Source organism: Mixophyes fleayi, chromosome 1 (genome assembly GCF_038048845.1).
Source record: "Mixophyes fleayi isolate aMixFle1 chromosome 1, aMixFle1.hap1, whole genome shotgun sequence".
NCBI classification, from domain to species: domain Eukaryota; kingdom Metazoa; phylum Chordata; class Amphibia; order Anura; family Limnodynastidae; genus Mixophyes; species Mixophyes fleayi.
Genome location: NC_134402.1, coordinates 185,752,275 through 185,770,089, shown reverse-complemented (window position 1 = coordinate 185,770,089; position 17,815 = coordinate 185,752,275). Strand labels below are relative to the sequence as shown.

General features: G+C 41.7%; 1 protein-coding gene across 2 annotated transcripts in view; it reads right to left on the bottom strand.

Annotated features, from left to right (window-relative positions):
- Positions 1–17,815, bottom strand: part of ELP1 (elongator acetyltransferase complex subunit 1) — a 106,224-nt gene that overhangs the window by 87,639 nt on the left and 770 nt on the right. For both annotated transcript variants that reach the window (XM_075204624.1, XM_075204625.1), the window contains exons 2-7: positions 16,228–16,398; positions 15,180–15,332; positions 11,391–11,472; positions 6,714–6,794; positions 6,437–6,522; positions 980–1,079 (exon numbers count right to left, since the gene is read on the bottom strand). In XM_075204624.1, the coding sequence (XP_075060725.1) occupies positions 980–1,079; positions 6,437–6,522; positions 6,714–6,794; positions 11,391–11,472; positions 15,180–15,332; positions 16,228–16,377 (652 nt within the window). In that variant the 5' untranslated portion in view covers positions 16,378–16,398. The remainder of the gene's footprint in view (positions 1–979; positions 1,080–6,436; positions 6,523–6,713; positions 6,795–11,390; positions 11,473–15,179; positions 15,333–16,227; positions 16,399–17,815) is intronic.

The following is a 17,815-nucleotide window of genomic DNA, read 5'->3' as shown; positions in this document are numbered from 1 at the left end:
GTGCTACTTATTTAATGGTGTTTACAAAAATAAAATGAGCATTTAACAATGTAAACATTGCTTTATTTCCCATCAAATCAACAGTACACTCTGTTGATATATTGTTTATTTAGATCTTTGTTTATACTGCTCATAAGCTGTGGATCTCAAGCTTCCTTTTGCATTACCACATTTTACGTTATATACCACCTTGTTTGTATTTTACTATTTCCAGCTATACTGGAGTGGTTAAATGGGACCAAAAGACAAATATAATTTAAAAACAGAAAAGCCAGTGAAATATCAATATAAAAAATAAAAATAAAAGTAATGAACTGGTAGACGGGGCTCTATATTATTAAAATGGAACAATAATGTCCACAACTTTACAATACTACAGTGTATTCTCCCTGCAGCTTCTGTTTTAGCATACTGTTAATGCCAAATGTAGCATTAACAATAAATAAGTCCTGGGGGTAAATGTATCAAGCTGAGAGTTTTCCAGCGGTTTTGAAAAGTGGAGATGTTGCTTATAGCAACCAATCAGATTCTAGCTATCATTTTGTAGAATGTACTAAATAAACGATAGCTAGAATTTGATTGGTTTTTCAAACCCACCGGAAAACTCTCAGCTTGATACATTTTCCCCCTGGACTATAAAATGCTATGCAGTTTATTCCAAACACAACATGTGAATTCGTAGGTTGCATTCTCACAAAGCTTTGCAAATTCTAAAGGTTTAAGGAACCAGCGGATATTTCAGAATATACCTGAAAGTGATCTGATAAGTATATTATGTTTCCATATTTGAAGTAATTTCTTATTAAAAAGGAAGTTTAACAATTCCAAAAGATACAAAAATACATTTAAGCAATCAGTAAATTTGTCTCAATCAAATATTCCAATGCACACTTACTCAATGAAAGTGAGACGTGAGTGGTAAATTATTTAAAGTTTGTCAAAATGATTTGATCGTTTTGGACCTTTAAGACATTCTTACCGGTTTCTGGGCAGATGGAACTCACTGCAAAGAGTTGCCCGTCCCCTCTCCAAGTAACTCGAGGTCTGAGGTCATCCCAGGGCAAAGCAGGCTGAACAGTCTAAAATATAGGAGACATAGAATAATGTCTATTATTTTTTTATTTTAACGAGCCAAACGATCCTTCATAGGAATGTGCCTATTAAAGGCAAATATAGCAAGGGAAGCACAGAGAAGGAAAACTATATATGAGACAGAAAGCCAGTAAAGCAAACATATTATACAAGGAAACAGAGAAACATACACATTATCATGCTCTTCCCTCTTCTACTGCTTTATCTTTTTTAATGGTCATAAAAATAGGATTTTTATACTTTAGCAAAAAATTTCTCTAGTCCATTGGGGGCATAAAGTAGGGACAGTGCGAACTGGCACTTTAAAACTTCTGTTAATTAAGCCCTAGCTCCTTCCTCTCTATACCTCACTTCCTGCTACATTAGTCTATGTTTAACCAAGCCCACAGAAAGCAGAGATAGAGAGAAAACAGGAAAATAGAAAAAAAAAACACTCTTAAAACCTAGACAACATATTAAACAGTAAGAGAAACCAGAGCATTAGGGGTGGGCACCAGGTGTCCCCCAATGGACTAAGAGAAACAGATTTTACGTAAGTACAAAAATCCTATTTTCACTGTCTTTCTTTGGGGAACACTGGGAACATCCCAAAGCCGTATCAAGGGAGGGAACACTCAGAAGAAACGGCATTAAGCACCTGTCTTCAAAAACTCGCATCCTTGGAAGTAAACACATTAAATTTGTAAAACAGAGTAACTGTGTGCACTGAAGACCACATGGCCATCCGACACAGCTGGCCGAAAAAGCTGACACCTGATCTTAAAGAGAACTAACGTGCAAACCTGCATCCAACCCGTCCTGCAAAAACCTAAGTAACCTGGCCAAGCAAAAAGAAGTAGGATATCCCTTCTTTTTACACCAGTCAATAAAAGTTTTCCAGACTCGATAAATCTTTGCAGAGGTTGGTTTCCGAGCACAAAGCATGGTTTGCACCACACGTTCGGAAAAACCCTTAGCGCAACGGAAAGAGCCGACACATGACCCTTAAGGGAACTAAAGCACAAACCCAAACCTAGATGACAAAAGGATCCTTGAGTTAATAGGTCTGGGAGTAGCGGCAGACGCCACTCCAAACCTCCCTCCATGGAGAGCACGTCGGTGTACCAGGCCCTCAGAGGCCAATGCGGCACCACTAGAAGGACTGGAACACCCTCTCTCTTTACCTTTTTTAACACCCAGTGGAAGCATGGCTACCAATGGGAAAAGGTACACTAAGTGGTATCGCCAAGAAACAGACATGGCGTCTACTGAGACAGCCAAATGATCTCTTTTGCCCGGGAGCAGAAGAGGTGGACCTTATGATTCAACCGAGACACCATCATGTCGATGTCCAGCTGACCCCACCTGTCCATTAACTGGCAAAACACCTCCAAATGGAGGGACCATTTGCCTGAATGCAGAGTCTCCCTGTTTAGGAAACCGACTTCCCAATTTCCTACCACCGGAATAAAGATGGCCATGACGGCTGGAACGTGAGCTTTGGCCCACTGAAAGATCTTGTGTCTCTCTCGCATGGCTAAGGGATTCTTGGTGCCACCCTGGTAATTGAGATATGCCACCGCCATGGCACTGTCTGACTGAATCTTCACCGCCCTTCCCTGCAGCAAATGTTGCGTGCTTATTAGAGCATGGAACACTGCCCGCAGTTCAAATACATTAATTAGAGGCTTGTATTCCTTCAGAGTCCAAAGACTCTGAAACCAAGCATGAAGAGAGACAGCCCCTTAACCCCAAAAGGCTGGCATCTGTTGTGATCAAGGTCCAATCCCAGATCGGGAATGCACGACCACTGCAGAGATTTTGTTTCTGCAACCACCAAAGAAGCAAATGATGCACATGAGGAGACAGGCGGAATACCTGGCCCAACAGATTTAGATGGGATTTGTTCCATTTCGATAGAAGTTCCAACTGGAACTCCCATGCGTGAAACTGAGCAAACTGGACCGCTTTGAAAATCTATACCATCTTGCCCTGATCTCTCTTGCTGAAATGCACAGTGGTCTGTTTTGCTGTCACCAAAGATATCATCTTCTGCAAGGACAGAATCTTGTCCAGAGGTAAGAAAACCTATTGTTGTGGGGTGTCGAATAAAACTCCCAAAAAGATCATCTGCTGGGATGGAATCAACTTGGTCTTTTTGAAGTGGAGAATCCAACTGTGGGATTCTAGAGTCTGGATCAATACTTGGATATGAGACCGAAGTACCTCTGGAGACTCTGCCTTCAAAAGAAGATCGTCCAGGTAAGGGATGATCTTAATCCCCTTAGACCTGAACAGAGCAGCCATGACCGCCATGATCTTGGTGAATACCCGCGGAGTCGTGGCCAGGCCAAAGGAAAGAGATTGAAATTGAAACCATAAACCTGAGGAGTCTCCCAGATGGGAACATGCATATAGGCATCCTTGATGGCCATAACCACCATGAACTCCACGTTCCATGTCGTGAATCACCGACCAAAAAGACTCCATCTTGAACCTGGGCACCCTGACTTGAGTGTTGAAAGATTTCAGATTCAAAATGGGTCTGAATGAGCCGTCTGGCTTTGGCACCAGATAAAAGTTGGAATAAAAACCCAAACCTTTGTGTGAATCCCGCACCGAAATAACCACACCTAAAGAAATCAGGGATTTGATCGCCTCTTGCAGAGACAGTCACTTTCGTGGACATGCGGGAAGACCTATGGTAAAGAACCACCTAGGAGAACGACAGAGCAGATCGATTTTGTACCCACGGTCTATAACTCCCCGTACCCAGGCATCCATGTTAGCCTGAAACTACTGATCCCTGAACAAGAGAAGACGGGCTCCCACCGATCGCGGAATGGCAAAATGCAAGGCAAGTGAACTGCTTGTCTGCAGACTTATCTCCTGGACGTCGAGCAGACCAGGCCTGACACCCACGCCGCAGACCACCCCTGGGGACGGACAATGCACCTCTGGAGGATTGGCACTAAGAATATTGACTGAGAAAGCTGCCTGAAGATCGAAAGGACCGGAACCTGGAGATCCGTTCTTTGGAAGCATTGACAGGAAGTGTTCTTTCCTCTCATTGCTTTACTTATAATGGAGTCAAGTTGAGGCCTAAACAAAATACAGCCCAAAAAATTGAATTGTATCAAGAGCCTTTTTAGACTCAACATTAGCCTCCCAGGACTTAAGCCAAAGAGTCCAACAAGCCAAAACCACAGAGGCAGATATTTGTGCCACTATCAATCCTGCGTCCAGGGCCATCTCCCCTAAAAGATCAGTAGCCCTCTGAATTTGCTCCACCAATGGAAGCAGTTCAGAAGACTCTCTCCGTGCCAACAAACTTTCAGACAGCCGTTCTGACTAGTTTTCTACAGCTTTGTTGACCTACGCCAACCCCGCAGCCACAAAAATAGACTTATGGACGGCCTCAACCTTATGGTCTGTACCGATCTTAAGAGTGGCTGCACTGGAAAGAGGGATGGTAGTAAATCTGGCCAACCTTACAACTGGAGCATCCACACGTGGAGGCGCCTCCCATTTCACAAGAAGGCTCCACAGTGACAGGGACTGCATCCTCAGAAATCTCAAGTACCTATCGCACAGCCCGTATTAATTCCTTCACACTCTGAAGATCAGGATAAACGTCCTCCACCACAGAATGTGGGTCCATGCTAGTATTCATAACTATTTCGCCCTCCTCCTGGGAAGAACAGTCAGAATCTGACTCATTTCGCTGCAGGGGTACTACCACCCATTTGCGCTTACGTGAGGAGGACAGTGTAGCAGATTGCAACACCCGCTCTAAGGAGGAGACCTATATCAAACCTTGTACTGTGGACGCAAGTCCACGTGCCCAGGCCAGTTAGTCAGAATCCAGCCAGACCTTGACTTAGCGAACGAGAATCCATCTCATTCGCCACAGAGGAAGGGGAATTTGATGAAGGACCACCCACAGACTGAGCCGCACCACTTGGGCAAGTTCAGCCTCAGTACTGGAAAGAGAGCGAGCCTAGACGGGCTCTGCCGAATCAAGACCAGAACCTGCTGGAGCACACACCATGTGATCTTGAGACATTACAGGTGGCACAGATGAACTTCAACATAGAAGTTACCCCAACCTTAACCCACAAGGAATTTCCCCTATCTGACATTTTAACAGATGGGAGATAACACACAGAAAAAACAGTCAAATAAACAGTGAAAACACAGTATAGAGAAGCAGTACACAAATCAAGTACATAAATTGAGTCTGCAATACAGAAAAGCTTCACCCACAATCTTAACGGACAAAACCCTGTGAAAAAGCCACCCCAACCCATTACCTTACAGGATACAGGACAGAAAAAGGGAGAAGCTGGAGCTGTACAATGGCTGCCTATTCTGGTGTCTGCACACAAAGGAGTGACCAAGGAAAAAACACTTTCCCCCTGGGCCCAGCACTGGATTGGCAGGTATCCAGCAAGACAACCCTCTCCACCAATTCAGTGCCTAGCAGGGCTCATTATTTCAGTAACACTATCCTGACCCAGTCCCCTGAGAATAATATAGAATTTTTTTTTTTTTTTTAAAACTAATGGCTTCCCCTAGTAAGAGACAGCCTACTTAGGGTACACACTGATTTCTACCCCATCCCTCCGCCAGCGCTGTGCTGATTTCTACCTGCTGCCATTCCTCCTGCACACAGTGTTGGCCGCGGCTGCTTCTGTGCAGATGCAGCAATGGAGGACAGACACAGCCTGCAGCGACTGTGCCCGGCTCCTAGGAAGGCTAAAACATTGTTGGGAGAGGGGTGCTGACAGCGGAGGCACCTCAGTTCCATCTCTTCAGACAGCCCACAGCTGTCTGTGCTGTGCGCTGTCACTACACACACAGCAGCAATTGACAGCCGCAATTCTGCGGATCTGTAAGCCACCGGCTGTCACAGAGTAGGAGGCAGAAAACTGAGATTCAAAAGTAAAAGAAAACAAATTAAAATAGGAGAAGTAATTAAACAGAATAGGCTGCAGTACATCCCAAACATAGCCCATTTGGGGGGACTTAAGCTAAACCGATGTAACAGGAAGTGGAGTATACAGAGTGAGGAGCTAGGGCTTACTTAAAAGGATATTCAATTTAACTGGGAGCACCAGGGTTCTTGCGACAAAGTACCCCAAACTTTCCTTATTATTTCGCCCTCAGTCAATGATAAATATTTAGATATGCTACTGTAAGAAAGCATACACCATATGGTCTACATGAGCCCTATGCTCTACTGTTCAGTATATATGTTCATATAGAACATACAACACAATTTTGCATTGTTAGATACTATTTAATATATTAATAAACAAAGCAAGATTATCATATTTTCATGATGTTACTGGTATGATGATACCTTTACTTTCTGTCGAGCGGCCTGTTTTCCTTCAGAGCCATGGAACTGGGTCTCCTTTTTGCCCCAACCAACCGTGATGAATTTCCCTGTTTCAGTTAATTTAAAAAAGAAAATTATTATTCAAAATGCTGCTTTTATTTTATGAGCTTGAATATCTCACAGAATGGGAATTTCTACCATTAAGGACTGGAGAATAATAATCAGAATTACTACAGAAACCTTAATTTGAATTTGAAAGTGACCGTAACCTTTTTTTAAAAACATAAGAGCCAGTTACCTTCCCCAAAATCTTCCTGGTGAATTGGTACTTCAGCAACTGGTTGAAAGTCTTTTGTCATCAAAATGAGCGTCTGCTGACCTTAGAAAACAAAAATAAATTTCTGGTAAAGTTGTGATAATTATTGCACTCAAAACTTATGTAATAAAAAGGGCTACTTTTTCAAGCTCTGCATTCAAATTTATTGAGACCCAAAAAAAAACCCATCACCAGCATGAACTAATCTAATAGGAGACAGGATCCTAGACTATTATAAGTGTCATTTTCCCTAGCTGATGCTTTAGCAGGGAACATGACCTTGATTATGTTAAACTGGGATTTTTGAACTTGCATCAAATCCTTCTCTCTCTGAATCCAGTGGGGGATATTGGAACACTGAGGTATTGAGCGCGGTGACAGGCAAGTACAACAATTAAAAAAGGATGAACAGAAACCACAAAGAGTGTAAAGGGAGGGCGACCTATGTCCCCCATTTTATGCCCTCACGTTTGTAGGAACAGGATGCCCTGTCCCAATGTAAGACAGGTGAATTACTGTAGCAATCCAACTGGCAATGGTCAGCTTAGAGGATAGCCTGGCTTTCTTGTTGGCATCATAGAGGACCAGGAGGTCTTCCATCCGGTGTACTTCCCTGGTCCTTCCTCTTCATCTGGAGACCTACCCTGATGTAAGTCCAGTATCAGAATGTCCAAGTTCAGATGAAATCTGGAAAATACCTTAGGCAGAAAAGAAGGTTGAGGGAAAAGGAGATTTACAAGACAGAGCTCTGGGCTCTGAGACTATTCTAGCTGTGGAGATAGCCTAGAGGAAGGTATTCTTAAAGGCAACCAACTTAAGCTCCACAGAATCCAATGGCTCAAAAAGGAATGTGTTTCAAAGCTATCAGCACCAGGTTAAGATTCCAAGGAGCAGCCAGGGGGATGCATGGAGACTGCACATGCATCACTCACTGTAAGAAGATCTGCACCTCTGGCAAAAGTGTTAGTTTTCTCTGAAATAAACCCGCAAAGGTAGACACCTTGATCTTCGCATACATGCTCCTACCAGGGGAGATACTGGTGCCGTCAATTTGACTGTTTATCCAAGGGCTTGTTTCCATTCCAATAACCTTCAAGAGGTATAACTCATTGACATTCCTGAGGGACTAACAGAGCTAGAACTAGTTCTACTTACTGATCGGTCAGTTAACACAGAGACATCAGATGGAACGGATAGCCACCGTATTTTGAGATCTTTATTCTGATTTGTACGCCGCACCTCGATTGTATGATTACCTGGCCAAGGTGCATCTCCCTAGACTATCTACGGAGGGCGTAGAGTGTTTTGAGGCTCCTATACGGTGGAGGAGCTTGAGGCAGCCTTCTCTTGCAGTAAAGCACCGGGTGTCGATGGCCTGCCTATGGAGCTGTACAAAAAAATTGGTAGTTTTTTCATTCCTACACTTTCTCAATACAACAAATTTTTGGAGATGGCTGACTTGCCACCATCCATATCCGAGTTATTGATGATTCTTATCTCCAAGGCGGATAAAGACCCGCTGTTAACGGATTATTATTGGTCAATCTCCCTTCTCACAACGGAGGTAAAAATCCTTGCCAAAGTCTTCGCTACACGCCTGAACACAGTCATCTCCCGGCTGATTCACCGAGACAGGTTTTATGCCTGGAAAATCTACAGCTATCAACCTTAGGCGTTTGTTTACACACTTGCATATGCTGGGGGACTATGGAGATTGGGGCAGTGGCAGTGTCTTACGATGTCTGTAAGGGATCTGATTCCGTGGAGTGGGAATATTTGTGGGCGGTTATGCATAGATTTGGAATTGGCCCTAATTTTCTATCCTGGGTCCGGTTGCTTTACTCGGCACTGACAGCCAGAATTAGTGGTAATGACCATGTCACCTCTTCCTTTGGCAGGGGCACACGACAGGGAAGTCCCCTCTCCCCAGCCTTGTTAGCTAGCTATTGGCATGTATTGTTTGAAAACATAACTAAAAAAAAAACCTTAGTTCTACTATATCTGGTAGTCAGGGAGAAAGAAACTCTTTTTTCCCCATGGCCAGGGAAATAATCTTTTCCAGTTCAGATCCACAGAGAAGGGCAAGGACTCCAAAGTCCCTTTGGAAACTATGAGCCTGAGTCTTTAAGGAAAGTAAAGCAAAAAAAAAAAAAATAGTAACTTCTCACCTTGGCAAAACCATGTTGCATTGGAGGATGAGGTAAATTTAAAATGTGGGCACAGATGTATAATTGGGGTAGGGCATGTCCTAGATCAACTTTAAATGTCAGTGTAAAAATACAGCTATCAAGTATATGTGTCTTACATGAAAAAACAGCCAGTATTTCCCTTATTTGCAAAATAATAAACTAATTTGCACCCATCGAATTGTAATATGGTTTTGTCCAAGATAAAACTAATTTTTTTGCCTTACTTTCTTTAATGAATCAGGCCCTATGTCTGCCTCTCAAACACAAAAAGCGAGGGCCTGCCATGCCATAGGGGCTGCTTAGGCTGAACTCACAGCCCCAAAAAAAGCTGCCTAGATGACGGTTTTCACAGATATTCAGAGGTTTCCGGGAAACGCTCCACCAAAGTGAGCAAAACTGTGCTACTGAGTGTGCAAGACTGCAGATTCTCAGCTAATTACTTCTACCACCTCTTCATTGCCTTACTGACCAAAGCTGAAGCCAGGGGTGTAAGGAAGACACCAATCATCATAATAATGGAATTTAGCATGGCACCAATGTTGTTATCCATGCTCTCCCTAGAGTAGCAGCCTTCGGAAACACAGTGGTGGTGAGACTTATCCAGGTGAGCTATAGGAACATCTAACCTAGGCAGATATTATGCTTGAAAGCACCTGCTATGAGCTTATAAATTGACTGAGCAACTTTAACTTCTGTACTTGTCCGAGAGGCATGTTGGTGTCAGTAGCTGAGGGGGATTGCTGGCACTGTATTGCTATTTGGAGGCTTCTGGGGTACCTCTTGGTAAATTAGCTTTCAAATTAAAAACACATCTATGTATGGCCCAAATATATGGGACACTCGGTGTTTAGAGTTAGGACCACCCTATTAGCAAAAGCGCCGTGGAGTGGCGGGTGGCTTCAACATACATTTGCAAATGTGTGCAACTGAGACTTTTGCATTTTTATGTACAAGTAGAAATGACAGCTCCTTTGCTGGCTATAGCAGTGTGCTGGGGGATTTTTCTCTGTGTTTGTTCCCTTTAGGATAACCCCACCCCTTCAAGCAGCTGCTATGAGCCTATAAATTGAGCAACTTCCACTTCTATAATTGTTAGGTATTACCGATTCCCTGCTCTCCCATACACTCTGTTTTACCGGATGGCTCACTTAAACTCCTCTACTCCCAACGACCTATTCCATCAAGTAAGAAATTAACTGACCAGGGCCCTGCAGTGACACAGCAAAGCTTTTTCCTGTGTCGATTCATCTGTAGATGCAGCAATGGAGCCTGAAGGCCCTTGCTGTGTGTTACAGCTTGGGAAGAATCAGTTCCCAAGGCTCTCCCAAAGGGACCTCCAGAAGACAACCGCAATGTACATTGACAAGCTTAATAGTGAACTGTAAAACAAACACCAAGTTCAGAGCAAAAGTGACTGAAAAAATTCTAGTCAACAACAGCCCCCTGACCCTACACTTTAAAGTACAGGGGGAGAAAGGCTGCTGTGTCCATTTCTTGTTTTGGCAGCCTTACCTCAGTGAGGGAAGCCGTTCCAAAGGAAGAGGTAGACAATAAGGATAGCATCCTTTGCCTAGCATGTGACTTCCTGAACAGAGCACCCCCATCTAACCGCCTCACTTACAACTAGATACCTTGCCACTCCTATGCAGCTCCTGGTGCCCGGGGCTGAACTGCAACTTATAAGCTAGCTCCCTATTCCCAGTGGGGGTCCACTTACCTTACTGTCGTGGCTCTTGTGCATGGTCTGGTGCCTTCCCAACCCCATGGCGCTAGAGGCATGGGATCCCAATCACAACCTGCAGAGGCAATGACCGGGTCCCTTGCAGGGCGAGTGAGTAGGAGCAGCAATCACAAGCTGCAATTACGACTTGCAATTGGTTCATCCAGCTCACACACTCCCTCCACCATCCCTTAAAGTTGGTAAACGAAATTGATTTTTCAGTTCTTTAAAGCCGGTTACACACCTATGTAATTACTATCCACATTGCACAATTCACAACCGTTTGGTTAGATATTGCAAAAGTGTATACACTCCCACAATCATCATCTTACCAAAACAAATCGCCTCTGTTGATTTGGTTTTATAAACTTCCTAAAAATCAGGATCCAATATGGAACGATGTTGGGCAAATGTGGAAGTGTGTATGCAGTCACGACCAGCAGTGTAGGCAAATATCTGTAGATTTTTTCAGCAGATGGTTATGAGGGATAAAGATCACAGATCTGAAGGTAAATTGTGTAGGTGTGTACGCATGAATCTGCATGCTCATCAGAACTTTCAATCGTTGGTGAAATCACTAGAGAAATTGCATCTGAAGTTAGATTGCATAGGTGTGTACCCAGCTTAACTCCTATTTAATTAGGTTTTTGTAACATAAAACAATGTAACATTATAAAAAAATAATTTTGAGTTTCAGTGCTTTGAACTAAAAATATCAAATAATTTTAATATAGGATTTAGCATATATACCTGTGATGAGGAGTACAAGTTCCTGGTCTGGGCTCCAACTCATAGTAAGAATACCACTATCCACACTGCCAACACATTCCAGCTGTAAGAAACAAAGAAAATAATAACCTTAGTGCATTGGAAGCAATTCAATTTGTACAGCAAAATAAAAATATTTTGGTAAAAGATAAATGTACATAGCCCAAAGGGTTAACATTATGGAACAAATGACAAGTATTCTAACAGTAGTTTTATATAGTGTTGAACAATGAAATAAAGGGATTTTGCACTTAACATAAAACTTATTCTTCAAAGTATACAGGGAGGTATTATGGGGTTACAACTCAACCCCTTTGAGGCAGAGCACTAGAAAACAAGGAACCCCCTTCTCCACTATAACTCTTTAAAGTTCACTTCATCCCCAGTTCACCGCTTCCCAAGCCAGGGTGCTAGAAAGGTGAAATGCTGCTAATCCAAATCAGCCTGTATAAGCTTTCTGACAAATGATGCATTCACTGAGGCTGTTACATTTGCTCTCTAGACTTTAGTGAGAGTGCCTATAGGAGACCATGTAGTCACTATGTACAGCTGCTTTGTCAAAGTAGTGTCATACCACCCATAAATAGCGACTGCCTGATTAAAATCAACTGTGCGGCCCCCTCATTTCCAAATACACACTCCGAATTGTTGACTTAATTCATCAAAATACCAAACTGAGCAAAGGCTGCCTTCAACTTAGTGGGGCCCTCAAAGAGGCCAACAAATAATTATTGATTCAGAGGAGTGCAGGAAACAAAAACATCCACTGTTGTGTTACCGGACCAGAGACAGAGGGTACCAACTCCTAATTTAGGTATTTCCAATATTGCTTCTGGTAAGGAGGATGCACCCGTCCTCAGGACTGTGTTATCCTTGTGAGAAATAAGGCGTCAGGCTTGCATACTTAAACTGCTAACACCGCCTCCTATAACATAATGTGGAATTATAGAGGAATCTAATAAAAATTAGGTAGGTGCAGATCAAAACGATCTCAGCACTAAAATAAAGTCACATGAAGGTGCAAAATCTCTGAAGGGAGGACACATGTCATATAATCTGCAAAAACACCTTCATCTAAGGGATGAGTGCCAGTTGACTATTAAAAAAAAAAAAAAGAAGCCATATGGAATTGATTTGAAGTCAGCAGTGTTCTTTACACCATGATCAGACTCTGTGACAGATGTGGAAAGATGAAGGCTTACAGGCCTTTATCATCGTAACAATCACTTTTTACATGTGAAAAAAGACTGCAAAAGCCATGCATTCCATGTTATATTTGTCAGAGCCTGGTGAAAGAGTGTCTCTATAAGAAAAGATATGTAGAAGAAAAAGCATATATGAAAAAGCAGCCTCCCAAGGAGCCTCAAGCCCATCTATTATGCAATCCTCTGGGTTTCTCAATCGTGAACAATACCTTTGCAGGTGCCTTTCTGGATTCTAGAAGGAACATTACCAGGTCTTTGAATGAGTCATTAGCTGCTGGTGTACCTTTGGGTGTAGACAGCAGGGGTTCCCAAACTGTGTGCCTAGCCTTCCTGGGGTGCCTCGGCAATCTCACAGGGGTGCCTTGGCCAGGGCCAGTGGTAAGCAAGGCGGGGGACTACTTGGTAATTATTTTGGCTTAGGGGTGCCTTGAAAAAATTATGGAGACCCTAAGGGTGCCATGAACTGAAAAAGTTTGGGATCCACTGATGTAGAGCATACTCTCTCAAAATCCACCTCAAGATGTTCACCTCAAGCATGTAGCACACAGGAAAGACAGACCCTGTAGTGCTAACCCAGCACATTACCTGAGAAGTCTTGGCCATAGCCTGTGAATTGCATGCTTCAATTCGAAGATGCAGGTAAGTGATATTCATTTGAATCCTGAGTGCAAACGCATTCATGATGACAAGTTGTAGAAGATTTTTCCAGAGCTCCAACACATTAATCTGCAGCAACTGTTGTCCCTGAATGCAATTGTGTATTTATATTACACCTCAGCATAAGCATAGCATGACTGAATCACTTAGAAATAACTTATGGTATAACTTTACTTAAAGGAAATAGCGCCGGACGCTTATTTATATAATTGCCAATGCACTTATTTTTGATATTATGTATATTTTGATATAGGAAATCTATTTTTCAGAGACCAGGGGAGAAAATTTGTTTTTTCGGTTTTAACCTTGCTAGAGGAAATGCATTATTTCTGATGTATACATCTGATACAATAAGCCTTTGTTTAGAAAGTCTTTTGTATATCCTATTGTAAGGAAATGCCTTGTTTGGGGTTTGCACCTTTTCTTGGGGAATTCTTTTCTTTGGGGGAAATGTGTATTCTGCAACTGTTGGAAGAAAACACCCATGCTAATCTCATGTTGATTAGACCTTTTGATGTGAGTGTCCAATAACCCTTAAGGGAAAGAAGGGGTAATTAGACTTACTGTCAGATGTCCACTGTGTCCAAAAATAAGATGCAAGGAATCACAGCAAGGTTTTAGGATATCACATATAAGCGTAAATATTGTTAGCTTGGCATTGCATGTTAATCCATGTTTTGGTAAACAAATTGCATCCTGACTATAAAAATAGCCTGTGAGGCTGTGTCTAAAACTGTATAAAAAGGGAGCCCTTGTAAAACTGAAATGTATCATTCTGATGTTCCATCTGACCTGACTACTGATACCTTTAATCAGTGAAATTGTCCTTGTCAGGACACTTGAGCGAAATAAACATCACTCTTTGCTTCAAGACCCTGCTTGACAACTTCTTGCTGTAATCCTGTGACCTACAGATTAGACCCTAAATCTAATATGTCCTCCGGCTGTTTCTGAGGTTTGGACCCAGCTCTCCAGTGCCACCGCTCTGTTGCTACCCAGCAGCTCTGGCCAGTGTGATAGGTCAAGGGGGATCCATCCACAGCACCCCGATTCATAGTAAGCAGTCAGGGGTAGCAGGCAAAGAGTACCAGCACGGGAGTACACTAGCAGCGACAGTTACCCAGAAGGAACGTGGTCTTGGAAGTCATAAAGTAATCCAGTGGTGGCAGCAGGCTCCTCCTACTGCGGCAGGAGGGGTGTTTTCTGAATAACGAAAGGGGACGGTGGCAAAGCAAGCCCAGCCGATTCCCAGCATCAACAGACAGGGTGGTATAGGTGGTCCATCCTGCCACATATGTATTTTCTCTAGTACGTGTAGTATAAAAATCCACAGACGGATGCAGGTCATGGTTACAAATAAATAAAAGCATTTTATACAAAAACATGATTACAATGTTTTTGGAAAAATCAATTGCAAGCATAGTCTGCAAGTTTCTGTCAATTTCTATAATACACATGTTTTGCAATCAAAAAATCCAAGGGTGCACTAGGGACTGACGTGTCCCTATCCCTATGCCCAGTCTCATCTGCTGCTTTGCCTTTTTATGAGGAGAGAGTAGCTAGGGCATTTTTGTAGCTGTCTGCATCATTCCCTCCGTTCCCCCCCCCCCAATGTTTATTGTCAAAAAACATTTAGTCTACGGAGAATAAGTCTTGCACTTAAAGGGTTCAAAATGCAGCAGTCACCACCACCTCCAACAGTCCTGTATCCTACCTCTTAATAGGGTGCTATAAAAGTGAAGAGCTGTAAGGGTTTACAGGAAGGAGAAGATACCTTGTTTTCTTTTGCCCTGTCTCCCACTGGGTGGGACTTAACCCTACTGTATCTGTGTCCACAATGAGCTGGTGAAGAAAAACAGATTTTGGACTGATTTAACAAACAGATTGTAGACTGCCCTGTGAAAATTACCTGGCCAGTATTGAGACTACACAGAATGACATCACCTGTGGAAGTGGCAATACACACTGACTCCTGGTCAGGAACATCCTGTATCCCAACAACGTGACCACTTCCATCTTCTGGTAAAAAGCTCTCAACTGTTAACGACACATCATTAATGATCTGTGAAAAACATACATTAACATGTTACATGAATATGATGATGTTAATAACAAATTGAAATGCATTGATAAATGTGAGTATTCAACATGTGTCATAATGATAAAAACTGTAAATCAAAGTTCCCAATTCAAATCGTCTTTGATTAAAAGGTTTAAAGTGTTTCATGATCTTTATGGACAGCAAGTATGTGGTATATTGACTGGTAATCAGTCATGAGAGAATACAATACATGATTTCTAATTCTGAAATAATGCTTTTCAAGTTAAGACTTAAAAAAAGTTCCTACAAGTTTAGTTCACGTGATTCTTTTTTTCAAAATATACAGGAATGTCTGAAGGACACATTTTGCATGGATTGAAAGAGAACAGCATCTATTTTGTAAAATAATTGTAATATTTATTTTCTGCATTGCACTGAAATTCACTGTATCTTTATTTGCACAAATAACGTAAATTTCTGCTGTTAACTTTGTCAACATTTATGTATAGGAGAATAATGGGAGATGTTGATTATATGAGTAAATCTCTGCTTTTTTTAAACTTTAGGCAACTTGTGTTTTATATGAGTATGTGTGAGCAAAGTATTCATTTTGTATAAAAGGCAAGCATATATGAAATGGAAACCATTGAAAAATCTCTCACCTCCCCTTTTCTAAACACTGTGTACATTTTTTACAAAAAATACAACCCTTTTCCTGCTCTACTGGTAAGCCCAAGAGTATGTCATATGTAAATTATATTCAATAACCATAAAATGTAAAGGAAAGTTTGCCATAATATATTTTTGTTGATGGAGCTTTATTATTGCAGTAAACTATTGTGGACCACTGTAGGAATCCATCAGCACCAAACTAAATACAGATACAAGTATGGTTAAACTTTCAGGAATCAGTCACCTGTTCCGTATTGGGATCCAGCTCCACATAGCCGTAGCCGGATCCAATGATAACGGTTCCAGTGTCAGTACGTATGGAGCTGCATTGTGGAGTGCCCATTCCTTGAGCTGAGCTACATTGCAAAGACTTGAGTAATTTCAGGTTTCGCATATTGATGATGTTATAAAAGAGCTGGAAAAAAAAAAGAAAAAAGATAAATTACCCACAACAGAGTCAAAGAAAATGCAATTGATTGCTTTGATTGTAGGAACATGATGATTCCTAGCATATCCACTTATTGGCAAAGTGTGTTGGGGTTTAGGCTGGTATAATGTGTGAGGGCATGTGCTGCCATAATATGAAAGGAATAATTTGTTCATAGCCTCGCTCCTTTAAAAAATGTGCATTCAAAGCCATGTTAAAATTTTAGAATATGTGAATATATTCCTCATATATGTTACAACAAGCTACCAGTACCAATAGTTCCTGTTGGTAAAAGCACAATGCATGGAAAAGTGTTAAAAGATATTCCCAGTGCATGTATATGAATATGCCCTAAATAACACAGATGTCTTAATTTCTACACACACTTTCCTATATGCAAAAACAATTTCCAAGGAAACTATCCTAAAGATTCCTTAATTTCTGAACAGAAAACAGGTATACTGACATGCCTCACTTTATTTAGGCTATAAACCTAGCCGCCTGCATCCTATTTGATTATTGGTATCTATTCATACTAATCCTGATAATCCAGATTCACTATACAATAGGAAAATTAGCATTTGGAGTACAAACATACTCAATGGAGTGAAGACAAAATGGTGCCAAGGAAACATACTATTGACAGCTATAAAAATGTAAAATATCAAAAGTAGCAAGAGGTGAATGTTTTATCTGCTCAGCCATCATTAAGTCTAATTTATAAAATTATTTTTTGAAAAATAAAACCAACAGATGAACATTTGCTGTTCTCCTGCTAAATTTTACAGTAAAATGGATTTTTGTTTCGACAGTGAGTTTTTCCACTGAAAGAGAATGTGTTTGTATCTGTTTATAACACACAGGTAGAAGTAAACAGGAAAGTTACTGCTGAGAGATCCTGTGTACGGCATTAGGAGTTAAAACTTCTTATTGGTCAAAACTGTCAATGTCAGGGGAAGACCTGGGCACAAGACAGTCCTACATATTACAGACAAGTGGTTCTGTATACTTTGTGTGTGGAACACTACGAAGGCCACTATGGGTTTGATACAGAATTGAACTTATGGAATTTTACACATGCCCACAAAGAGAATGGACACACAAGTGTCAATGCAGGCTTGCACATAGTTTGCACCTGTGCCTCCTTATGACTGAAGAGAGAAGAGGTATGCAAATACAGGCCGAGTACAGTAAAGGTGTGTTCACGCAAAAATGCGACTCATATACACCGGTTAGGAGGCATATCCTTTGCACTTGCTAGAAGGTAGGTGCAAATACATGCCAATGGTGATGCCTTGGCATAAGTCAGGCACATAAGATACCAATTCAGAGTGGAATGCCTCTCAAGAAGTGAACAGCTCTCCTTATGGGGGAAATACGCAATTATTGTTTGCACCTTTTTTTT